Source organism: Galeopterus variegatus, unplaced genomic scaffold (assembly GCF_000696425.1).
Source record: "Galeopterus variegatus unplaced genomic scaffold, G_variegatus-3.0.2 Scaffold1999, whole genome shotgun sequence".
NCBI lineage: Eukaryota > Metazoa > Chordata > Mammalia > Dermoptera > Cynocephalidae > Galeopterus > Galeopterus variegatus.
Genome location: NW_007728110.1, coordinates 12,938 through 28,849, shown reverse-complemented (window position 1 = coordinate 28,849; position 15,912 = coordinate 12,938). Strand labels below are relative to the sequence as shown.

At 61.2% G+C, this 15,912-nt stretch overlaps 1 protein-coding gene across 1 annotated transcript in view; it reads left to right on the top strand.

The window, feature by feature from the left end:
* The window catches only part of CDC42BPG (CDC42 binding protein kinase gamma (DMPK-like)), a 25,600-nt gene that overhangs the window by 5,586 nt on the left and 4,102 nt on the right, over positions 1-15,912 (top strand). The window contains exons 3-35 of the mRNA XM_008579996.1: positions 6-138; positions 2,818-2,909; positions 2,989-3,072; positions 3,680-3,775; positions 4,060-4,208; positions 4,758-4,851; positions 5,099-5,299; positions 5,424-5,672; positions 6,108-6,187; positions 6,932-7,029; positions 7,123-7,203; positions 7,468-7,574; positions 7,675-7,854; positions 8,152-8,241; positions 8,385-8,491; positions 8,575-8,644; positions 8,842-8,948; positions 9,027-9,141; positions 9,373-9,521; positions 9,600-9,688; positions 9,933-9,985; positions 10,072-10,170; positions 10,252-10,311; positions 10,588-10,693; positions 10,958-11,091; positions 11,171-11,310; positions 11,391-11,472; positions 12,239-12,455; positions 13,411-13,473; positions 13,586-14,185; positions 15,339-15,436; positions 15,517-15,601; positions 15,741-15,861. Coding sequence (XP_008578218.1) covers positions 6-138; positions 2,818-2,909; positions 2,989-3,072; positions 3,680-3,775; positions 4,060-4,208; positions 4,758-4,851; positions 5,099-5,299; positions 5,424-5,672; positions 6,108-6,187; positions 6,932-7,029; positions 7,123-7,203; positions 7,468-7,574; positions 7,675-7,854; positions 8,152-8,241; positions 8,385-8,491; positions 8,575-8,644; positions 8,842-8,948; positions 9,027-9,141; positions 9,373-9,521; positions 9,600-9,688; positions 9,933-9,985; positions 10,072-10,170; positions 10,252-10,311; positions 10,588-10,693; positions 10,958-11,091; positions 11,171-11,310; positions 11,391-11,472; positions 12,239-12,455; positions 13,411-13,473; positions 13,586-14,185; positions 15,339-15,436; positions 15,517-15,601; positions 15,741-15,861 — 4,229 coding nt within the window. The remainder of the gene's footprint in view (positions 1-5; positions 139-2,817; positions 2,910-2,988; positions 3,073-3,679; positions 3,776-4,059; positions 4,209-4,757; positions 4,852-5,098; positions 5,300-5,423; positions 5,673-6,107; positions 6,188-6,931; positions 7,030-7,122; positions 7,204-7,467; positions 7,575-7,674; positions 7,855-8,151; positions 8,242-8,384; positions 8,492-8,574; positions 8,645-8,841; positions 8,949-9,026; positions 9,142-9,372; positions 9,522-9,599; positions 9,689-9,932; positions 9,986-10,071; positions 10,171-10,251; positions 10,312-10,587; positions 10,694-10,957; positions 11,092-11,170; positions 11,311-11,390; positions 11,473-12,238; positions 12,456-13,410; positions 13,474-13,585; positions 14,186-15,338; positions 15,437-15,516; positions 15,602-15,740; positions 15,862-15,912) is intronic.

Genomic DNA, 15,912 nt, shown 5'->3' with positions numbered 1-15,912 from the left:
TGGAGCGGCTGGCGCGGGGCGAGGCCGGCGACGGCCCGGGGCTCGACGGCCTCCTGGATCTGCTGCTGGGGCTGCACCACGAGCTCAGCAGCGCCCCCCTGCGGCGGGAGCGCAACGTGGCACAGTTCCTGAGCTGGGGTGAGTGGCCCCGGCGGCACCGAGGGGGGCGGCTCCTGGGACACCGCGCGGGGACCTCCGCGCGCTCTACACCCACAGACCCTCCCTCAGGGACCGCACCCTTACAGCTTCCCCTGGCAGACTCCCCGCACTGGCTCTGACACGTGCCACCGGACCCCGCGGCCTGCTCAGTCACCTGCACACCTCAGCGGCTCAGATTCACGCACACCCTCGTTCCCACTCACAGACCCCGGCACATGTACAGAACACACCTCACACAGACACACAAACTTGTTCCCAGGTATAGACCCCAGCCGTGTGCGCCCAGTACACGTCCCCCCAGAGTCACGTGCAGGATTCCTCGCTCAGCATCACACCTCATGCCCCACGCAGAACACACACGCACATGCAGACCCCCCTGCAGACCATGCGCTGACACGCCTTTCTCAGTCTCCTTCATTCCTCACGGACACACCGGGACACTCACACAGCTCATGGAGAGACCCAGGGAGCCCTGCACTTTGCCCTGTAGACCACCCCAGCCACAATGCTGCACACTCGCAGATCCACAGGTGTTGCACAGTTGCAGACCGCCGCCCGCACATCCATTTCCTGGCATGCACAACCACCCCAGCCTGGACTCAGGAACCAATCTCAGCCCCCTTTTCTGTGCAAACTGCTGACTAGGCTTCCTAAGGGCTATTCCCCCAGGGCTGGGGAGGGGGGCCTGGCTGGAGGTGGGTCTGCACCCTTTCCTGGTTGACTCAGCACCGGGAGTGGTTGGCCCCGAGTGACCCTGAACCCACTGTGGGCACTGGCGCCAGCCTGAGGGTTCCCCGGTCACACCCGGCAGGGCCATGGGGGAAGAGCAGGGTGAGGCGGGTGTTTACCCAGTGGACGACTAGCGTTCCTGGCGCTCCTGAGCTCTGGGCGACTGGCGCCAGCCTGAGGGTTCCCCGGTCACACCCGGCAGGGCCATGGGGGAAGAGCAGGGTAAGGCGGGTGTTTACCCAGTGGACGACTAGCGTTCCTGGCGCTCCTGAGCTCTGGGCGGGCACAAGGCCCTGCCTGGCATGGTTGGGGGCCTGCCACCCAGACGTGCCAGCAAGTTGGCCCGTCCCCAGCTCTTCTGTCCAGGGTGAGGGCAGTCAGAAGGCCCTTGTCTCCCTGGGACTCCTGTATATTATTTATGTGTGTGTGTCTGACTGAATTGTCATCACCCACCCCCCCCATGACACCCACGCACACGTGTGTGTGTTTGCACACATGAGTGTACTCCTCCCTGCTTGCCTCTGGCACCTCTGCCAGGGACCCCAGCATGGGGGCCTGTCTGTTGACATCTCCCGAGGTAACTCAAAGGGTGGTGACTCACTTCCCTCCTGCCCCAACTTGTCCCTGCTCCTGCCTGGAGCCCCCATCCCCTGTGACAAGGCAAGAGGACTGGGCAGCCTGTCCTGGAGGCCTGGATCCTGCTGGCTGTGGGCCCCAGGCTTTGGCCCCTGTCTGGCTGGGGGTCACCACCCTGGCCTCGGTTCTCCCTTGGAGGCCTGTGGCTGCTCCTCCTCAGCTCCACACACAGACCTGGGAAAGAGACAATTAATTTCTGTAATGAGGTTTCCACACCACCCTTGCTGCGGGGGTTCTGCCTGATGAACCTGTGGAGCAGCTCTCTGTCCCACCCACAGACCCGCCCAGCTGGCAAGGAGTTTACCTCCTGGCAGGGGGAAACTGAGGCAGGGTGCCAGACCACAGCTGCCCCAATCCTGACTGGTCACTCCTGCCTCCCTAAGTTCCTACGATTAATGTCCTCCACCCAGCCTGTGGTTTTTCCAGGCCTGGGAAGGGCCCGGGAGCAGCTGGAGATGCCCTAATCTGATACCTCATGGAGGTATTGGGGACTGTGAGGAAGGAGGCGGTTCTTGGCTAGGCAAAGGCCTCGACCAGAGAGGAAGGCAGGGCTGAGAGTCATGGGGCTGGCCAGGCCTGGAGGGGATCCTGAGTGGTCACACCTGAGCACCAGGTAAAGAAGTTTTTGGCCTTGTTTTTGAGTCTTACGAGCACCTGTGCAGGCAGTATCTATGTCTCCAGACTGATGGGGCCCCACATGAGGAGCACAGATCCTGTCCTCCCAGAACCCTATGGGAACATTGTCCTTCCTGCCCTCCAGGGCTGTCCCAGGGCTCAACCCCAGCTAGGTACCTCTGTGCCTACAGGGTCCTCGGACCCAGGCCCACAGCTTGGTCCCACAGTTCCCGAATGGCAGAGAAGCTTCTCTGGGAACAAAGAATCTTGCCTGTCCAGTTTCCCAAGACAATCTCTGGTCTGGCCCATTAGGGGGCTAAGAACTGTGAGCTAGGAGTGGGAATGGTATCCCATGGTCCCCAGGGTGACCTGCCAGCCAGGGTCAGGCCCCAGGCTGGGGAAAACTACATGTCCCATCAACATCTGGGATGGAGGCTGCCTGGAGTCTGGGGACAGGGGCCCAGGTGGTCAGCTGAGCCAGGACCCTCACCTTCCATGCTTCCTGATCATGGCCAAATGGGCTCCAGATCCTATCAACCCCTTGGCTGGAAGCTGTCTCTGGGGAGGTCATCTGTTCCCTGGCCTCATGGGAGTTGCAGCTCCTGGCTTCCCCAAGGTGAGGGAGGGAGCTGGGGCCCTTTCTGCAAGTGTGCTGAGCCCCACTCTATGTCCCCTCAGCCAGCCCCTTCGTAACAAAGATGAAGGAGCTGCGTCTGCAGAGAGATGACTTTGAGATCCTGAAGGTGATCGGCCGAGGGGCCTTTGGGGAGGTGAGCAAAGGGCCTGGGATAGGTGGGGAGGAGGCGGTCACACCTGGGCTGGGCTGACTCATTCTCCCTGTGGCGTCAGGTTGCTGTGGTGAGGCAGAGGGACAGTGGGCAGATTTTTGCCATGAAAATGCTGCACAAATGGGAGATGCTGAAGAGGGCCGAGGTCAGTTTGGGGTCTGGTGGGACTTTGGCACCCTGCAGGTGGAGTGGGGGTGGGTGTGTACTGCCATCGAGGCCCACAGGGCATCTGGGGGAAAGTGTGGGCATGGCTGCTGACCAGCCAAGGATGCCACCCTCAGCAGTTGCCAATCTCCTATCCCTTTCTCACAATAAGCCTTTCCAAAAGGCAGGCAGGGCTGGCCTGTGGCTCAGTCGGGAGAGTGTGGTGCTGGTAACACCAAGGCCACGGGTTCGGATCCTATATAGGGATGGCCGGTTTGCTCACTGGCTGAGCGTGGTGCTGACAACACCAAGCCAAGGGTTAAGATCCCCTTACCGGTCATCTTTAAAAACAACAACAACAACAACAACAACAACAAAAAACCAAAAGGCAGGCAGAGTTGTTCCCATTTTCCTTATGGTAACACTGAGACCCAGAGCCATAAAGCACAGGCTCCGGCTCATCCAAGGTCAGCCTGGGGTGGGGCAGAGCTGTGACTTTGATGTGGGCTCCTAGGCTTACTTAGTCTTTCTCCATCCCCTGAGCTGGCAAGGGGGGTTTCCTGGGCTCTGAACCCACCCACCCTCTGCCCCCCCCAAACCTGCTGCAGACGGCCTGTTTCCGGGAGGAGCGGGACGTCCTCGTGAAGGGGGACAGCCGTTGGGTGACTGCTTTGCACTATGCCTTCCAAGATGAGGAGTACCTGGTGAGGCTACTTGGCGGGGTTGGAGGGGGGCTGCCTGGGGACAGAGGAGAAGGCCCTTGGGGCCAGGGGTGCTGGGTCCAAAGAGAGAGAGAGACCTCTCCTGCTGGTACCAAGAGGCTTCCACTTCCCACCAGCTCCCACGCCTGAGCTCTGGCTGGGAGCTGGCCACTCCAGAGCTGCTGGGAGACACAGCCCTGTTTTCCCAGAACCCCACAGGACCACTGTGAGGTGGGCAGGTGCCCCTGTCCCCAGTCTGATTCTAGTCCCCTTCCCACCACACCCAGTACCTGGTGATGGACTACTATGCTGGTGGGGACCTGCTCACGCTGCTGAGCCGCTTCGAGGACCGCCTCCCGCCCGAGCTGGCCCAGTTCTACCTGGCAGAGATGGTGCTGGCCATCCACTCGCTGCACCAGCTGGGCTATGTCCACAGGTGGGCCCCAGCCCCCGCTGCCCTGTTCAGCCCCTGCTGGCTGCTCTGGGGATAGCTAAGGTTTGCTGAGCACTCATCCTGTGCCAAACCCCAAGTTGGGTGCTTCATACATGGGATTCCTTTGAATGCTCACGCCAAACAACCTTATGTGGCGGGAGCTACTGCCATCCCCAGTTTGCGGTTGTAGAAGTCAGAGCATAGCACAGGTAAGCACCTGGCTCACGGTCACTCAGCTCGTGGGTGGCTGAGTCCTGGTCTGCACTACGAAAGTCTGACTCCTGTACCCCCCTCAGTACTCCCTGCTGCCTCCGAGGGCATCCTTGTGGGTCCTTTTCCCCAATCTCGCCCCCTTCTTTCTGCTGGCCGTCAGCCTTCTCTCCGTCCCACATGAGTGTGCACACATTGCTCACATGTACACAGGAACACGTGTGAGTGCACACACACACATCCCAGTGTTTGCACACGCCTGTGCACATGCAGCTGGGCATGTACCTAAACACACCTCCACACACGCAGGTCAAGCCCTTCACTCTCCCTGTCCCTCCCCAGGGATGTCAAGCCGGACAATGTCCTGTTGGACATGAATGGGCACATCCGCCTGGCTGACTTTGGCTCCTGCCTGCGTCTCAACAGCAGTGGAATGGTAAGGACCCCGCCTTACAGGGGACACTGGGAGGGCCGAGCTCTCAGGGAATGGGAGGCACCCAGCCTGGTGTAGGGGCGTCAGTCTCCAGGGGTAAAAAGGGCTGGGCCCAGGCCCTCAGTGGGGCACCAGGCCAGCTGAGCCTGGGGGCTGGGGGTGCCAGCTCAGGGGCTGCAGTGTGCAGGGTCAGCAGGCCCAGCCGAGCTCAAAGCTGTCCTCATGGTATCATCAACACCACCACCCACAGGTGGATTCGTCGGTGGCAGTAGGGACACCAGACTATATCTCTCCTGAGATCCTGCAGGCCATGGAGGAGGGCAAGGGCCACTACGGCCCACAGTGTGACTGGTGGTCGCTGGGAGTCTGTGCCTATGAGCTGCTCTTTGGGGAGACGCCCTTCTATGCTGAATCCCTGGTGGAAACCTATGGCAAGATCATGAACCATGAGGTCTGGAAGGGGTTTCAGGAAGGGCAGTGGTTGGAGTCCATGTGGTTGGAGATGCCTTCAGGCAAGCATGGGATCCTGGACACTTGACCCAGCCTGACCCCCCTGACCCCTCCCTGGCTCGCAGGACCACCTGCAGTTCCCCCCGGATGTGCCTGAGGTGCCAGCCAGTGCCCGAGACCTGATCCGCCAGCTGCTGTGCCGCCAGGAGGAGCGGCTGGGCCGCGGCGGGCTGGATGACTTCCGGAACCACCCCTTCTTTGAAGGCGTGGACTGGGAGAGACTGGCAACCAGCAGTGCCCCCTATATCCCTGAGCTTCGCGGGCCCGTGGACACCTCCAACTTCGACGTTGATGATGACACCCTCAACCATCCAGTGAGTGGTGGATGCCACTGCAGGAGGGGAGCTGCCCTGCCACTTGCTGGCTGAGGGAACCCCCAGAAGTTCCTTAGAGCAGTTGCTGGGCTGTGGGTGAGGCCTTTGGACCCCAGGACCTCATGAGAGTTACGGTTCACCTGGGCCGGTTCTCCTGCACCGAGGTGGGTTGTGCCAAGTGAAAGTCTTTTGATCCCAGGTGTCATCCTCTTAACCAGAATTCATGTAAGGAAGAAAACTCCCAGAAGCCCCTGAGGCTAGAACCTCAAGGGTACGTGGGAGCCGTGGTCCATTTTGGTCAGGGCCACATTATCCCCCTAGTTCCCATCTGATCAAGGGGAGGTTGTCATGCCAGGTCCCAGGGGTCTCCTGGTTGTCAAGCCTCAGCCTGGACTGTGCCTGTTGACTCTGTGACTCTCCTTCTCTCTTCTGCAGGGGACCCTGCCGCCACCCTCCCATGGAGCCTTCTCAGGCCACCACCTGCCATTTGTGGGCTTCACCTATACCTCTGGCAGGTGGGTCTAGCCCTTACATAGCTGGTGGGAAGCTGGAGGCATAGCCCATCAGGACTCCAGAAAAGAGGGCAGCGACCCAGCAGCTGTATGTGACAGGTTCTCTGAGCCCTCAGGTCCTTAGGCTCCTGGTAAAGCCACACCTGTGCCCCTCCAGGCCCATCCCAGTATGTGGCTGTCACAGTGCTCTCCACAGCAGCTGGAGAATGCACTGGACTCAGAGCCAGAGGCCTGGAGTTTGAAGGGCCCTACTGTTCCTGAGCCTCACCCTGTGCCTCTGCAAAATGGGCAGGATGACCTCCATCCAGTCCCATACGAAGGGCCAGCCTGAGAGCACAGTGAGCTCATAGTGAGGAATGCTCAGAGACAAGAGGAGAGCTGAACAGCACTCCCCGAGGGCCCGCTGTGTGCCAGGCACGGGGCCCATGGCTCATCTCACCAAGACCTCTTGACAGCCCTTGGAAGGGGCCCTTTTATCACCTCATTTTCCTGTGAGGAAACTGAGGCTCAGTTATGTTAGGTGACTGTTCAAGGTCATGCAGCTTGTAAGGGCCTGGACTAGGGCTTGAGCCTGGGCCTGGGGACTCTAAAGCCTGTGTCCTGGAGCCACTACTGCCTGTGGCACCAACCTGGGGTCTCCTGAGGGCAGGGCCTGGCCTGGTTGTTCCTTGGATGAATGAATGATTGGATGGAGAGGCTTTGGGGGTGGGGTTTTTGCCAATGGGTGTTGTCCCTGCCCTCCCTTAGCTCCGGTCCTGACAGCAACTCTGAGCTGTCGGCTGCTCTGGAATGGAAGCTTCGCTGCATGGAGCAGGAGAAGGTGGAGTTGAGCTGGAAGCACCGAGGTGTGGGGGAGCAGCTGGCAAGGGTTGGGGGCTAGCCCTGGGGCTACTGCTGCAGGACTAGCTACTCACTTGGGGTTGCCACCTCCCCTCCAGAGGCCCTGAGCAGCCCCACAGACCATCAGGAGCTGGAGCAGCTGCGGAAGGAAGTGCAGACTCTACAGGAGAGGCTGTCAGGTATTGCCCGCCACGCCCACCCTGCAGTCCGAGCGGCTTTCCCAGCACATGGGTATTCCCACCTGGGTTCCAGTCCTGCCCCTGCTCTGTATTCTATGTGATCTTATGGGAGTATCTTAAACTCTCTGAGCCTGCACGTGGAAAATGGGCCAAGGAGATTCACCTCCCAGGCTGTGGAGAAGGTTACTGAGGTGCTGCATGTAGAGTACCTGGCTGAGACTGGGGCTGTCAGTATGTGCAGATCTTAGTGACTATTTCTGGCAGAGACGCTGATGGACAGCAAGACACCCTTGTCCCAGATGGCTGGGCCCCATGCTGGTAGCCCAGGCCAGGACAGTAACCTACATCAGGAGAAAGACCGGCTCCACCAGGTGAGGGCCTGGCGAGGCAGGTGGGTGGCCCAGGCCTTCATGCGACAGAGGTCCATGCCCTGACTCTGGGCTTACCCTTCCCACCCCCCTGACTCCCCAGGAGCTGGCCGAGGCTCAGGCACGGCTGCAGGCTCAGGAGCAGGAGCTATGCAGAGCCCAGAGGAGGCAGGAGGAGCTGCTCCAGAGGCTGCAGGAGGCCCAGGAGAGAGAGGCAGCCACAGCCAGCCAGACCCAGGCCCTGAGCTCCCAGCTGGAGGAAGCCCGGGATGCCCGCAGGGAGGTGGGTGACAGAGGTGGGGGTGGGGACAGCGGCTGGGCCCTTCCCATGTTACCCACATCGTGGCTGGAGGAAGCCTGGGGAGGTTGGCACAAGGTGCTGGGAATACCACCTGCCTTAGTACCTCCCAGTGTGACTGGCAGAGGCTGAGCCAGGGATGGTGATTGGGACAGGACGGTCTGGGAGTCCACTGCCTCTTCACACCAGCTGTTGGGGGCAGAGCTGAGACTTTCTAGTAAAGTGGGGCAGAGGGGTTGGGGGGCCAAGTCAGCATTGGCCTGCCTCTGCACCCCATCACAGCTGGAGGCCCAGGCAGCCACCTTGAGCCGGGAGGTGACACGGCTGCAGGGACAGTGTGAGCGAAACCTTCCAGAGTCTTCTCCGGTCAAGGTAGTGAGGTCTTACCCCTTTGGCAAGAGGTACTTCCTCCTTTGGCCTGACTCCTACTCAGGGCCTCAGGGACAGGCCTGTGTCCTGGGGGGGTGGGCCATGGCCTTTCGGGCCCTTGCCCTGACCCTGTCCATGTTCTTAAGACCATCCACACAGCCTCTGAGACTAATGGCACGGGACCGACTGAGGGTGAACTGAGGAAGGAGGTGGCCACCCTGCGTGAGCAGCTGGAGCGGGCCCGCAGCCATGAGTGAGTGGGCAGCCGGGGGTGGTGGGGAGGGGCAGGGCAAGAGCCCGGGCTGGGAGTCACCATCTTGGCCTTCTCCTCCCCAGGCCGAGTGGGAAGGAGGCTCTGTGCCGGCTACAGGAGGAGAACCAGCGGCTGAGCCGGGAGCAGGAGCGGGTAAGCAGGGTGGACGGGGACAGGACAGACAGACAGACAAGGGCTGGAGGTGGGGAGTGGTAAGGTGGGTGGGCGGGCAGAGCATCCAGGGTCCCAGCTGGAGGGCAAGCTGTGGCAGGTGAGCAGGGGTGGACACAGACGAGGCTCAGGGCTGCCAGGCCCCCTGGGGACTGACCCTCCTTCCTGCTGGCCCGCAGCTGGCAGAAGAACTGGAGCAGGAGCAGCAGAGCAAGCAGCAGCTGGAGGGCGAGCGGCGGGAGACGGAGAGCAACTGGGAGGCCCAGATTGCCGACATCCTCAGCTGGTGGGTGCCCGTGGCCAGGGGTGGGGCCCAAGTGGGGCTGTGGGCCCTGCCCATGACCCCGAGCCCCCTTCCAATCAGGGTGAATGATGAGAAGGTCTCCAGAGGTTACCTGCAGGCCCTGGCCACCAAGATGGCTGAGGAGCTGGAGTCCTTGCGGAACGTGGGCACCCAGACACTCCCTTCCCGGCCACTGGTGAGCCTCAGAGACACCCTGGGAGGTTGGGGGGTGCCATAGCCTCATTCTACAGGTGGGGACACTGAGTTCATGGAAGGTCAGTGACTTACCTCTGCTCACAGCAGCTCATTAGCAGAGCTAGGGCTTTGAGCCTGGCCAGGTGGCATGGGCAGCTGCGCTTGGTGGGAGGGGACCTCTGAGGCAGCCTTGCCCAGATGGCACCTTACGTGGGTGCCCTATGGCCACCAGGACCACCAGTGGAAGGCACGGCGGCTGCAGAAGATGGAGGCCTCAGCTAGGCTGGAGCTGCAGTCAGCGCTGGAGGCTGAGATCCGTGCCAAGCAGGGCCTGCAGGAGCGGCTGGCGCAGGTGCAGGAGGCCCAGCTGCAGGCTGAGCGGTGAGCCCGGGGGGCAGGCGCTGCAGGGGCCGGGGCTGCGCAGAGGCCTGTGATGAGCTTGTGCCCTTTCTCCCCCAGCCGTCTGCAGGAGGCCGAGAAGCAGAGCCAGGCCCTGCAGCAGGAGCTGGCTGTGCTGCGGGAGGAGCTGCGGGCCCGTGGGCCGGGGGGTGAGTGCTCCACATGCCTGTCCTTGGGCCAGTCCCCACGCCAGCCTCATGGCTACCTAGGGGCTCCCACGACAGCTTTGCAGGGCTGTGGAGACAGGAGCCTATTCCCAGACTCTGATGCTTGCCTCACCATTGGTTACTGATTTACTGAGCACCTGCTGTGTGCCAGCCCAAGCCCTGCTGGCCCCTGGTTCCTCAGGCCAGGTCCACCCCTCCCCCAGTGACCCACACCCTTTGTTTGCAGACACCAAGCCCTCAAACTCCCTGATTCCCTTCCTGTCCTTCTGGACCTCAGAGGTAAGAGCCAGGTGGAGCGACTTGTTGGAGAGAACTGGGGAGAGGCGCCGGCACCTTGACTTTGTCCCTCCTTCTCCCATCCCCAGAAGGATTCTGCCAAGGACCCTGGTATCTCAGCGGAGGCCCCAAGGCCTGGGGTGGAGCCAGAACTGAGGCCGGAGGGCCGCCGCAGCCTGCGCATGGGGGTGAGGACAGGCGGGGTCCCCAGCTGGGGGCTGGCCCCCTCTGCGTCACGCCCTTCTCATCTGCTGGCTTGCTCTCCACAGGCCGTGTTCCCCAGAGTGCTCACTGCCGCCGCTGCCCCTGCAGAAGCTCCTCCTGCTAAGGTCAGCGCCCAGAAGGGTGGAATGGGGTGGGGGACAAGCCATTCTGCTGGTCTCCGCAGACCTGGTTGGTTCCCTCCACGAGCCTCATGGCTGGCAGACTGCATTTGGGGCGGTGGCAGTGGCCATGAGTTTGACTGCTGTCATAGACTGGTTGGAGCCCAGCGTTCGCGTTGCCACCTGGCTCAGCCCCTTGTCCCACCTGGCCCCTCTGGAATGCGGCATGGGACCCTGGGAGGCTGTGGGCCAGCGTGGGTAATGGCTTGTCTCCATCCTCAGCCTGGCTCACACACGCTGCGCCCCCGGAGCTTCCCGTCCCCCACCAAGTGTCTCCGCTGCACCTCGCTGATGCTGGGCCTGGGCCGCCAGGGGCTGGGCTGTGATGGTGAGAATCCCCACACACACCCCTACCTCTGATTTTCTGGGCACAGCCCCCAGGTGTGTGACCCTGACACCCTGGCTTTTCTCTCAACCCAGGGTCACTGGCACCTCCTGGTCAAATTTCCCACTGCTCAGTTTTTATTTTTCTTTCTCGCTTGATGGGGAAGTGGTGACATTTCAGGTGCCACCATAGCTCAGGGAAGCTGCAGCTGGGAATGCTGTCCCCTCCCAGCCTCACACCATCCACCTTCTCCTGCTTTCCCCACAGCCTGCGGCTACTTCTGTCACTCAACCTGTGCCCCACAGGCCCCACCCTGCCCTGTGCCCCCTGATCTCCTTCGCAGTGCCCTGGGAGTGCACCCTGAAACAGGCACGGGCACCGCCTACGAGGGCTTCCTGGCGGTGAGCTGGGGCTGGGGGCTGGGGGTGCCAGGCCCAGGGTGAGGGTCTGTGCAGGGACTCTCACGCTGCCTTCCCCCAGGTGCCACGGCCCTCGGGTGTCCGGCGGGGCTGGCAGCGGGTGTTTGCTGCCCTCAGCGACTCGCGCCTGCTGCTGTTTGATGCTCCAGAGCCGCGGCTCAGCCCAGCCAGCGGGGCCCTCCTGCAGGCGCTGGATCTGAGGTGGGTGCTGGGCAGTGGCAAGGGACTAGTGGGGCAGCCAGAGCCGGTGTGATCTCTGACCTGCTCCATGGACCTCCCAGGGACCCCCAGTTCTCCGCCACTTCCGTCCTGGCCTCTGATGTTATCCATGCCCAATCCAGGGACCTACCACGCATCTTTAGGGTGAGTGCCTAGGGCACGATGGACTATCCACCTTTCCATGCTGTCCCCACTCTGGCCCCTGTTCTCCCTCACCACGGCTGCCCTCCTCAGCCGGTCCCTCGCCTCCACGTGGACGGCCGCAGTAGCCTCCAGCCTGCAGCCACAACAGACTTTCCACATGTGAATCTGCCCATGTCCTGCCTTGTTTAGGACCCTTCTGTGGCTGCCCACTGCCCTCGGGGTGCTCCTGACCGAGGACTTGAGGCCCCTGGATCTGGCCCTGCAGGCCTCCCCGGCCCTCTCCCCTCTGCCTCTCTGCTCTGGCCACACCTTACTTTCTCCAGTAACAAGAGTGCCCTGCACCCCATGTGCACCTCATGCTTGGTCCTTCTCATTCTGTCCCCCTGCACAGAACGCCAGCCCCTGCCGGTCCCCAGCCCCTCACCCACCCCCCTTGACCAACTCATGGGTAGTCATCCCTCAGGCTCCAGCAGAAATGTCTTGTCCCCTGGGTGGTGGTTCTTCACCTCTTGGCCTGGGTTAGGGGACCTACCCTGTGTTCCCACAGTGCCTATCCTTCCCCTATTATGGCTGATCACAGGGCTCTGGAATTATCTGTGTCTTGCTCTGGCCACCCTGTCTGGCTTGTCCCTTGCTGTAGACAGTGCCTAACCCTGCACCTGGCAAGCACACAGTCCGTGTTTATCGACATCAGCTGGTAGAGAAGGGAAGGGAGGAAGGTGGATAGCTCTCAGCCATGGCCTCCAGCCTGTGTCCCTGCCTGTAGGTGACAGCTTCCCAGCTGACAGTGCCACCAACCATGTGCAGTGTGCTGCTGCTGGCAGAAAACGAGGGGGAGCGGGAGCGCTGGCTACAGGTGCTGGGTGAGCTGCAGCGGCTGCTGCTGGCTGCACGACCGAGGCCCCTGCCCGTGTATACACTCAAGGAGGCCTTTGACAACGGACTACCACTGCTGCCCCGTGCACTCTGCGCTGCCATCATCGGTGAGCTAAGGGCACCACCTTGGGCAGGCATTGAGGTGAAGTAGGGGTGGTGCTGGCCCAGGCACAGTCACAAGGCCACTGTCACTGACCATTCCCTGCAGCCATGGGCTGTGGACTCTGCCTTGCACATGAGTCCTCTTGACCCCGCTCTGTGCATGGCTGTGTGAAGGGTCCTGGGCCAGGGCAGGGGCCTGGCTTCTCACCGCTCCATGTTTTTGTGCCTCAGTCTTGGCTTTTCCTAGAGGAATCTCAGGTGAGCGGAAGGAACCATAGCTTTAGAAAGACAAACAAGGAATTTGGTTGTGGCTGTCTTCCTAGCAGCTGGGTGACTGTGGGGGAGCTGTGGAACCCCCCGGAGCCTCACAGCATCTCATGTTTGGAGCTGCCATGAGGTGCACTTGTGTGTGGCCGGGAGTCTGGGTCTCAGCAGGGCCCCTCCATAACTGGGAAAGAGGCGGGAAGCAGAGCTTCCCCAGCAGCCCCTGCCCTGGGGTGTTGGGACCTCTCCCTGTAGTCCCTGGGGATAGGGGCCACAGGAGAGATGCACGGGTCCCCAGGCCAGCTGAGAGCCACAGGAGATAAGGGCATTATGGAGTAAGGGGCTCTGCTTCATACTCGCCCAGCACTGCTTCCTCTCCTGCTCACAGCCACTCTGTGAGAAACAGACCATCATCAGCCCCAGTTTACATAAGGGGAAACCGAGGCTCTGAGACGTGACGTGACATACGCCAAATCCCACAGCTCGAGGTGGTGGGCCCCCACAGCCATCCTCCCATGAGAGCCAGTCCAGACTGTGGGGGAGAAGAGTCCAGTGATGCAGGGACAAGGGACAGTGGGATTATTACTACCTCCATTTCCTCAAGAGAAACTGAGGCCCAGCAAGGGCAGGAGACTGCCAGTCTCTCCATCACTGGATGGGCCCTCTGACCCCTGACCCTCTCCCTTCCTCTACCAGACCAGGAACGGCTTGCTCTGGGCACTGAGGAGGGGCTGTTTGTGATCCATCTGCACAGCAACGGTACATGCCAAGGCTGGGCCAGGGTGGGGTCAGCTCCAGGGGACAGAGGAGGATGAGGACTGGGCTGTTCCTCACCCACCTGCTGGTGACACTCCCCTTGCCAACCCCACAGACATCTTCCAGGTGGGGGAGTGCCGGCGGGTGCAGCGGCTGGCTGTGAGCTCCACTGCAGGCCTGCTGGTTGTGCTGTGCGGCCGTGGCCCCAGTGTGCGCCTCTTCACCCTGGCCGACCTGGAGAGTGTGGAGGCAGTGGGCACCAAGATCCCTGAGTCTCGAGGCTGCCAGGCACTGGCAGCCGGGCGCATCCTGCAGGCCCGCACCCCCGTGCTCTGTATAGCTGTCAAGCGCCAAGTGCTGTGCTACCAGCTAGGCCCAGGTCCTGGGCCCTGGCAGCACCGCATCCGTGAGCTGCAGGCACCCGCACCTGTTCAGAGCCTGGGGCTGCTGGGTGACCGGCTGTGTGTGGGTGCTGCTGGTGCCTTCACACTCTACCCACTGCTCAACGAGGCTGCGCCCTTAGCACTGGGGGCCGGTCTGGTGCCTGAGGAGCTGCCACCGTCCCGTGGGGGCCTGGGAGAGGCGCTCGGCACTGTGGAGCTCAGCCTCAGTGAATTCCTGCTGCTCTTCACCACTGCCGGAGTCTACGTGGATGGTGCTGGCCGCAAATCTCGTGGCCATGAGCTGCTGTGGCCAGCAGCGCCCACAGGCTGGGGTAAGGCCTGCGGAGGCCTGGCGCCTTTGCTGTTTTGGAGGAAAATGGGATTCTACCCAAACTCCTAGGTTTGGCATTGGAGGCTCTGCACACCCTGGCCTACCCTTGGTGGCTCATGTGGGATCTGCCTCTTCCATGCCTTAGCGCATGCCCTTCCGCCTGCTGAGCTGCTCTCCTTCCTTTTGTACCTGACAAACTCCAAGTCCGGCTCCAATACTGGCTTGGTCCTGGACCTGGTAGGCACTCGGTAAATGACCACCATGATTGCTGTCATTGTTATTACTGCCTTCATGCTCCCTGTCCTGTCCTCTGCCATTATGGTCCTTCGCTTCTCTTTGTTCAAATCTCTTTCCTGGCTCATAGCACTTCCTACTTTATGACATGTTTGGTGCACTGGGAGCCTGCACAATGGGCTGGGGTTGGTTTCTTCATCCATGTCCAGCACCCAGCCCAGGCAAGCATACTCCAGGGACTATGAATGCTTGGAAGAATGAATGAATGAATGAATGGATGAGACAGTGGGGCAGTCTGGGGCACTTAAGTAACTGGTGTGATGGCAGGCTAAAGGCTGGAAGAGAGGAACAGAGCTTCCTTCATGTGCGATGGCTCTTCTGGGGTGGGGCCTGTGGGTTGTGTGTAGCACAGACATTCAGCATTGTAGGCATCGGACCCAGACTGCCAGGGGCCAAATCCCAGCTGTCGTTCACCAGCTGGGTGACCTCGGCCATTACTTAGCTCTGGGGTTTCCATTCCCTCATCTGTAAATTAGGGGTGATTATAGAACCTGCTCAGAGTTGTTTGAGAATTAAGGGATAAAAAACATGTCTAGTGTTTAGAACTGTGCCAGGCATGTAGTGAGCGCTCCATGGTTGTTATCTCTAATTTGTTATGGAGGTTGGCTGGGACAAGGGGAGAGTCTTCGGAGGAAGGGCCTTTGCATGAGGTGTGGGCACAGGGTGTTCCCCATGGTACAGAGGAGGAAACAAGCTCAAGGCCTGGCCTGTTAGCTCAGTTGGTTAGAGGGCGATGTTATAACACCATGGTCAAGGGTTCGGATGCCCGTGCCGGCCAGCCGTGGAAATAAAGGAAACAAGCTCAGAGAGGTGCCTGACATGCCAGGGGCTGCACAGCACAGGCAGTTTCCCGCCTGCAGGTTACGCAGCCCCCTACCTGACAGTGTTCAGCGACAATTCCATCGAGGTGTTTGACGTGAGGAGAGCAGAGTGGGTCCAGACTGTGCCGCTCAAGAAGGTGAGGGCCTGCCCAGGCCCCAGCGCTGCAGTGGGGTGGGGTTGGCTGGCATGGCCTGACCTCTGTGCCCGCTGCCTCAGGTGCGGCCCCTGAATCCAGAGGGTTCCCTGTTCCTCTACGGCACCGAGAAGGTCCGCCTGACCTACCTCAGGAACCGGCTGGCAGGTGAGGGAGCGTGCGCGTGGGTGTGTGCACACGTGTGCGCGTTCCCCTGTGCTCATGTGTGGGTGTGTGTCTCTGAGCGCCAGCGGACTGGGGCCTTGGGGACTTGTGAGCACCGCCCAGCTCTGTGTTTCTCCCACAGAGAAGGACGAGTTCGACATCCCCGACCTCACCGACAACAGCCGGCGCCAGCTGTTCCGCACCAACAGCAAGCGCCGCTTCTCCTTCCGCGTGTCGGAGGAGCAGCAGAAGCAGCAGCGCAGGTGCGCGTGCGCGGTGCCGCGGCGGGGCGGGGCCTCCTGCCCTTGGGGGCG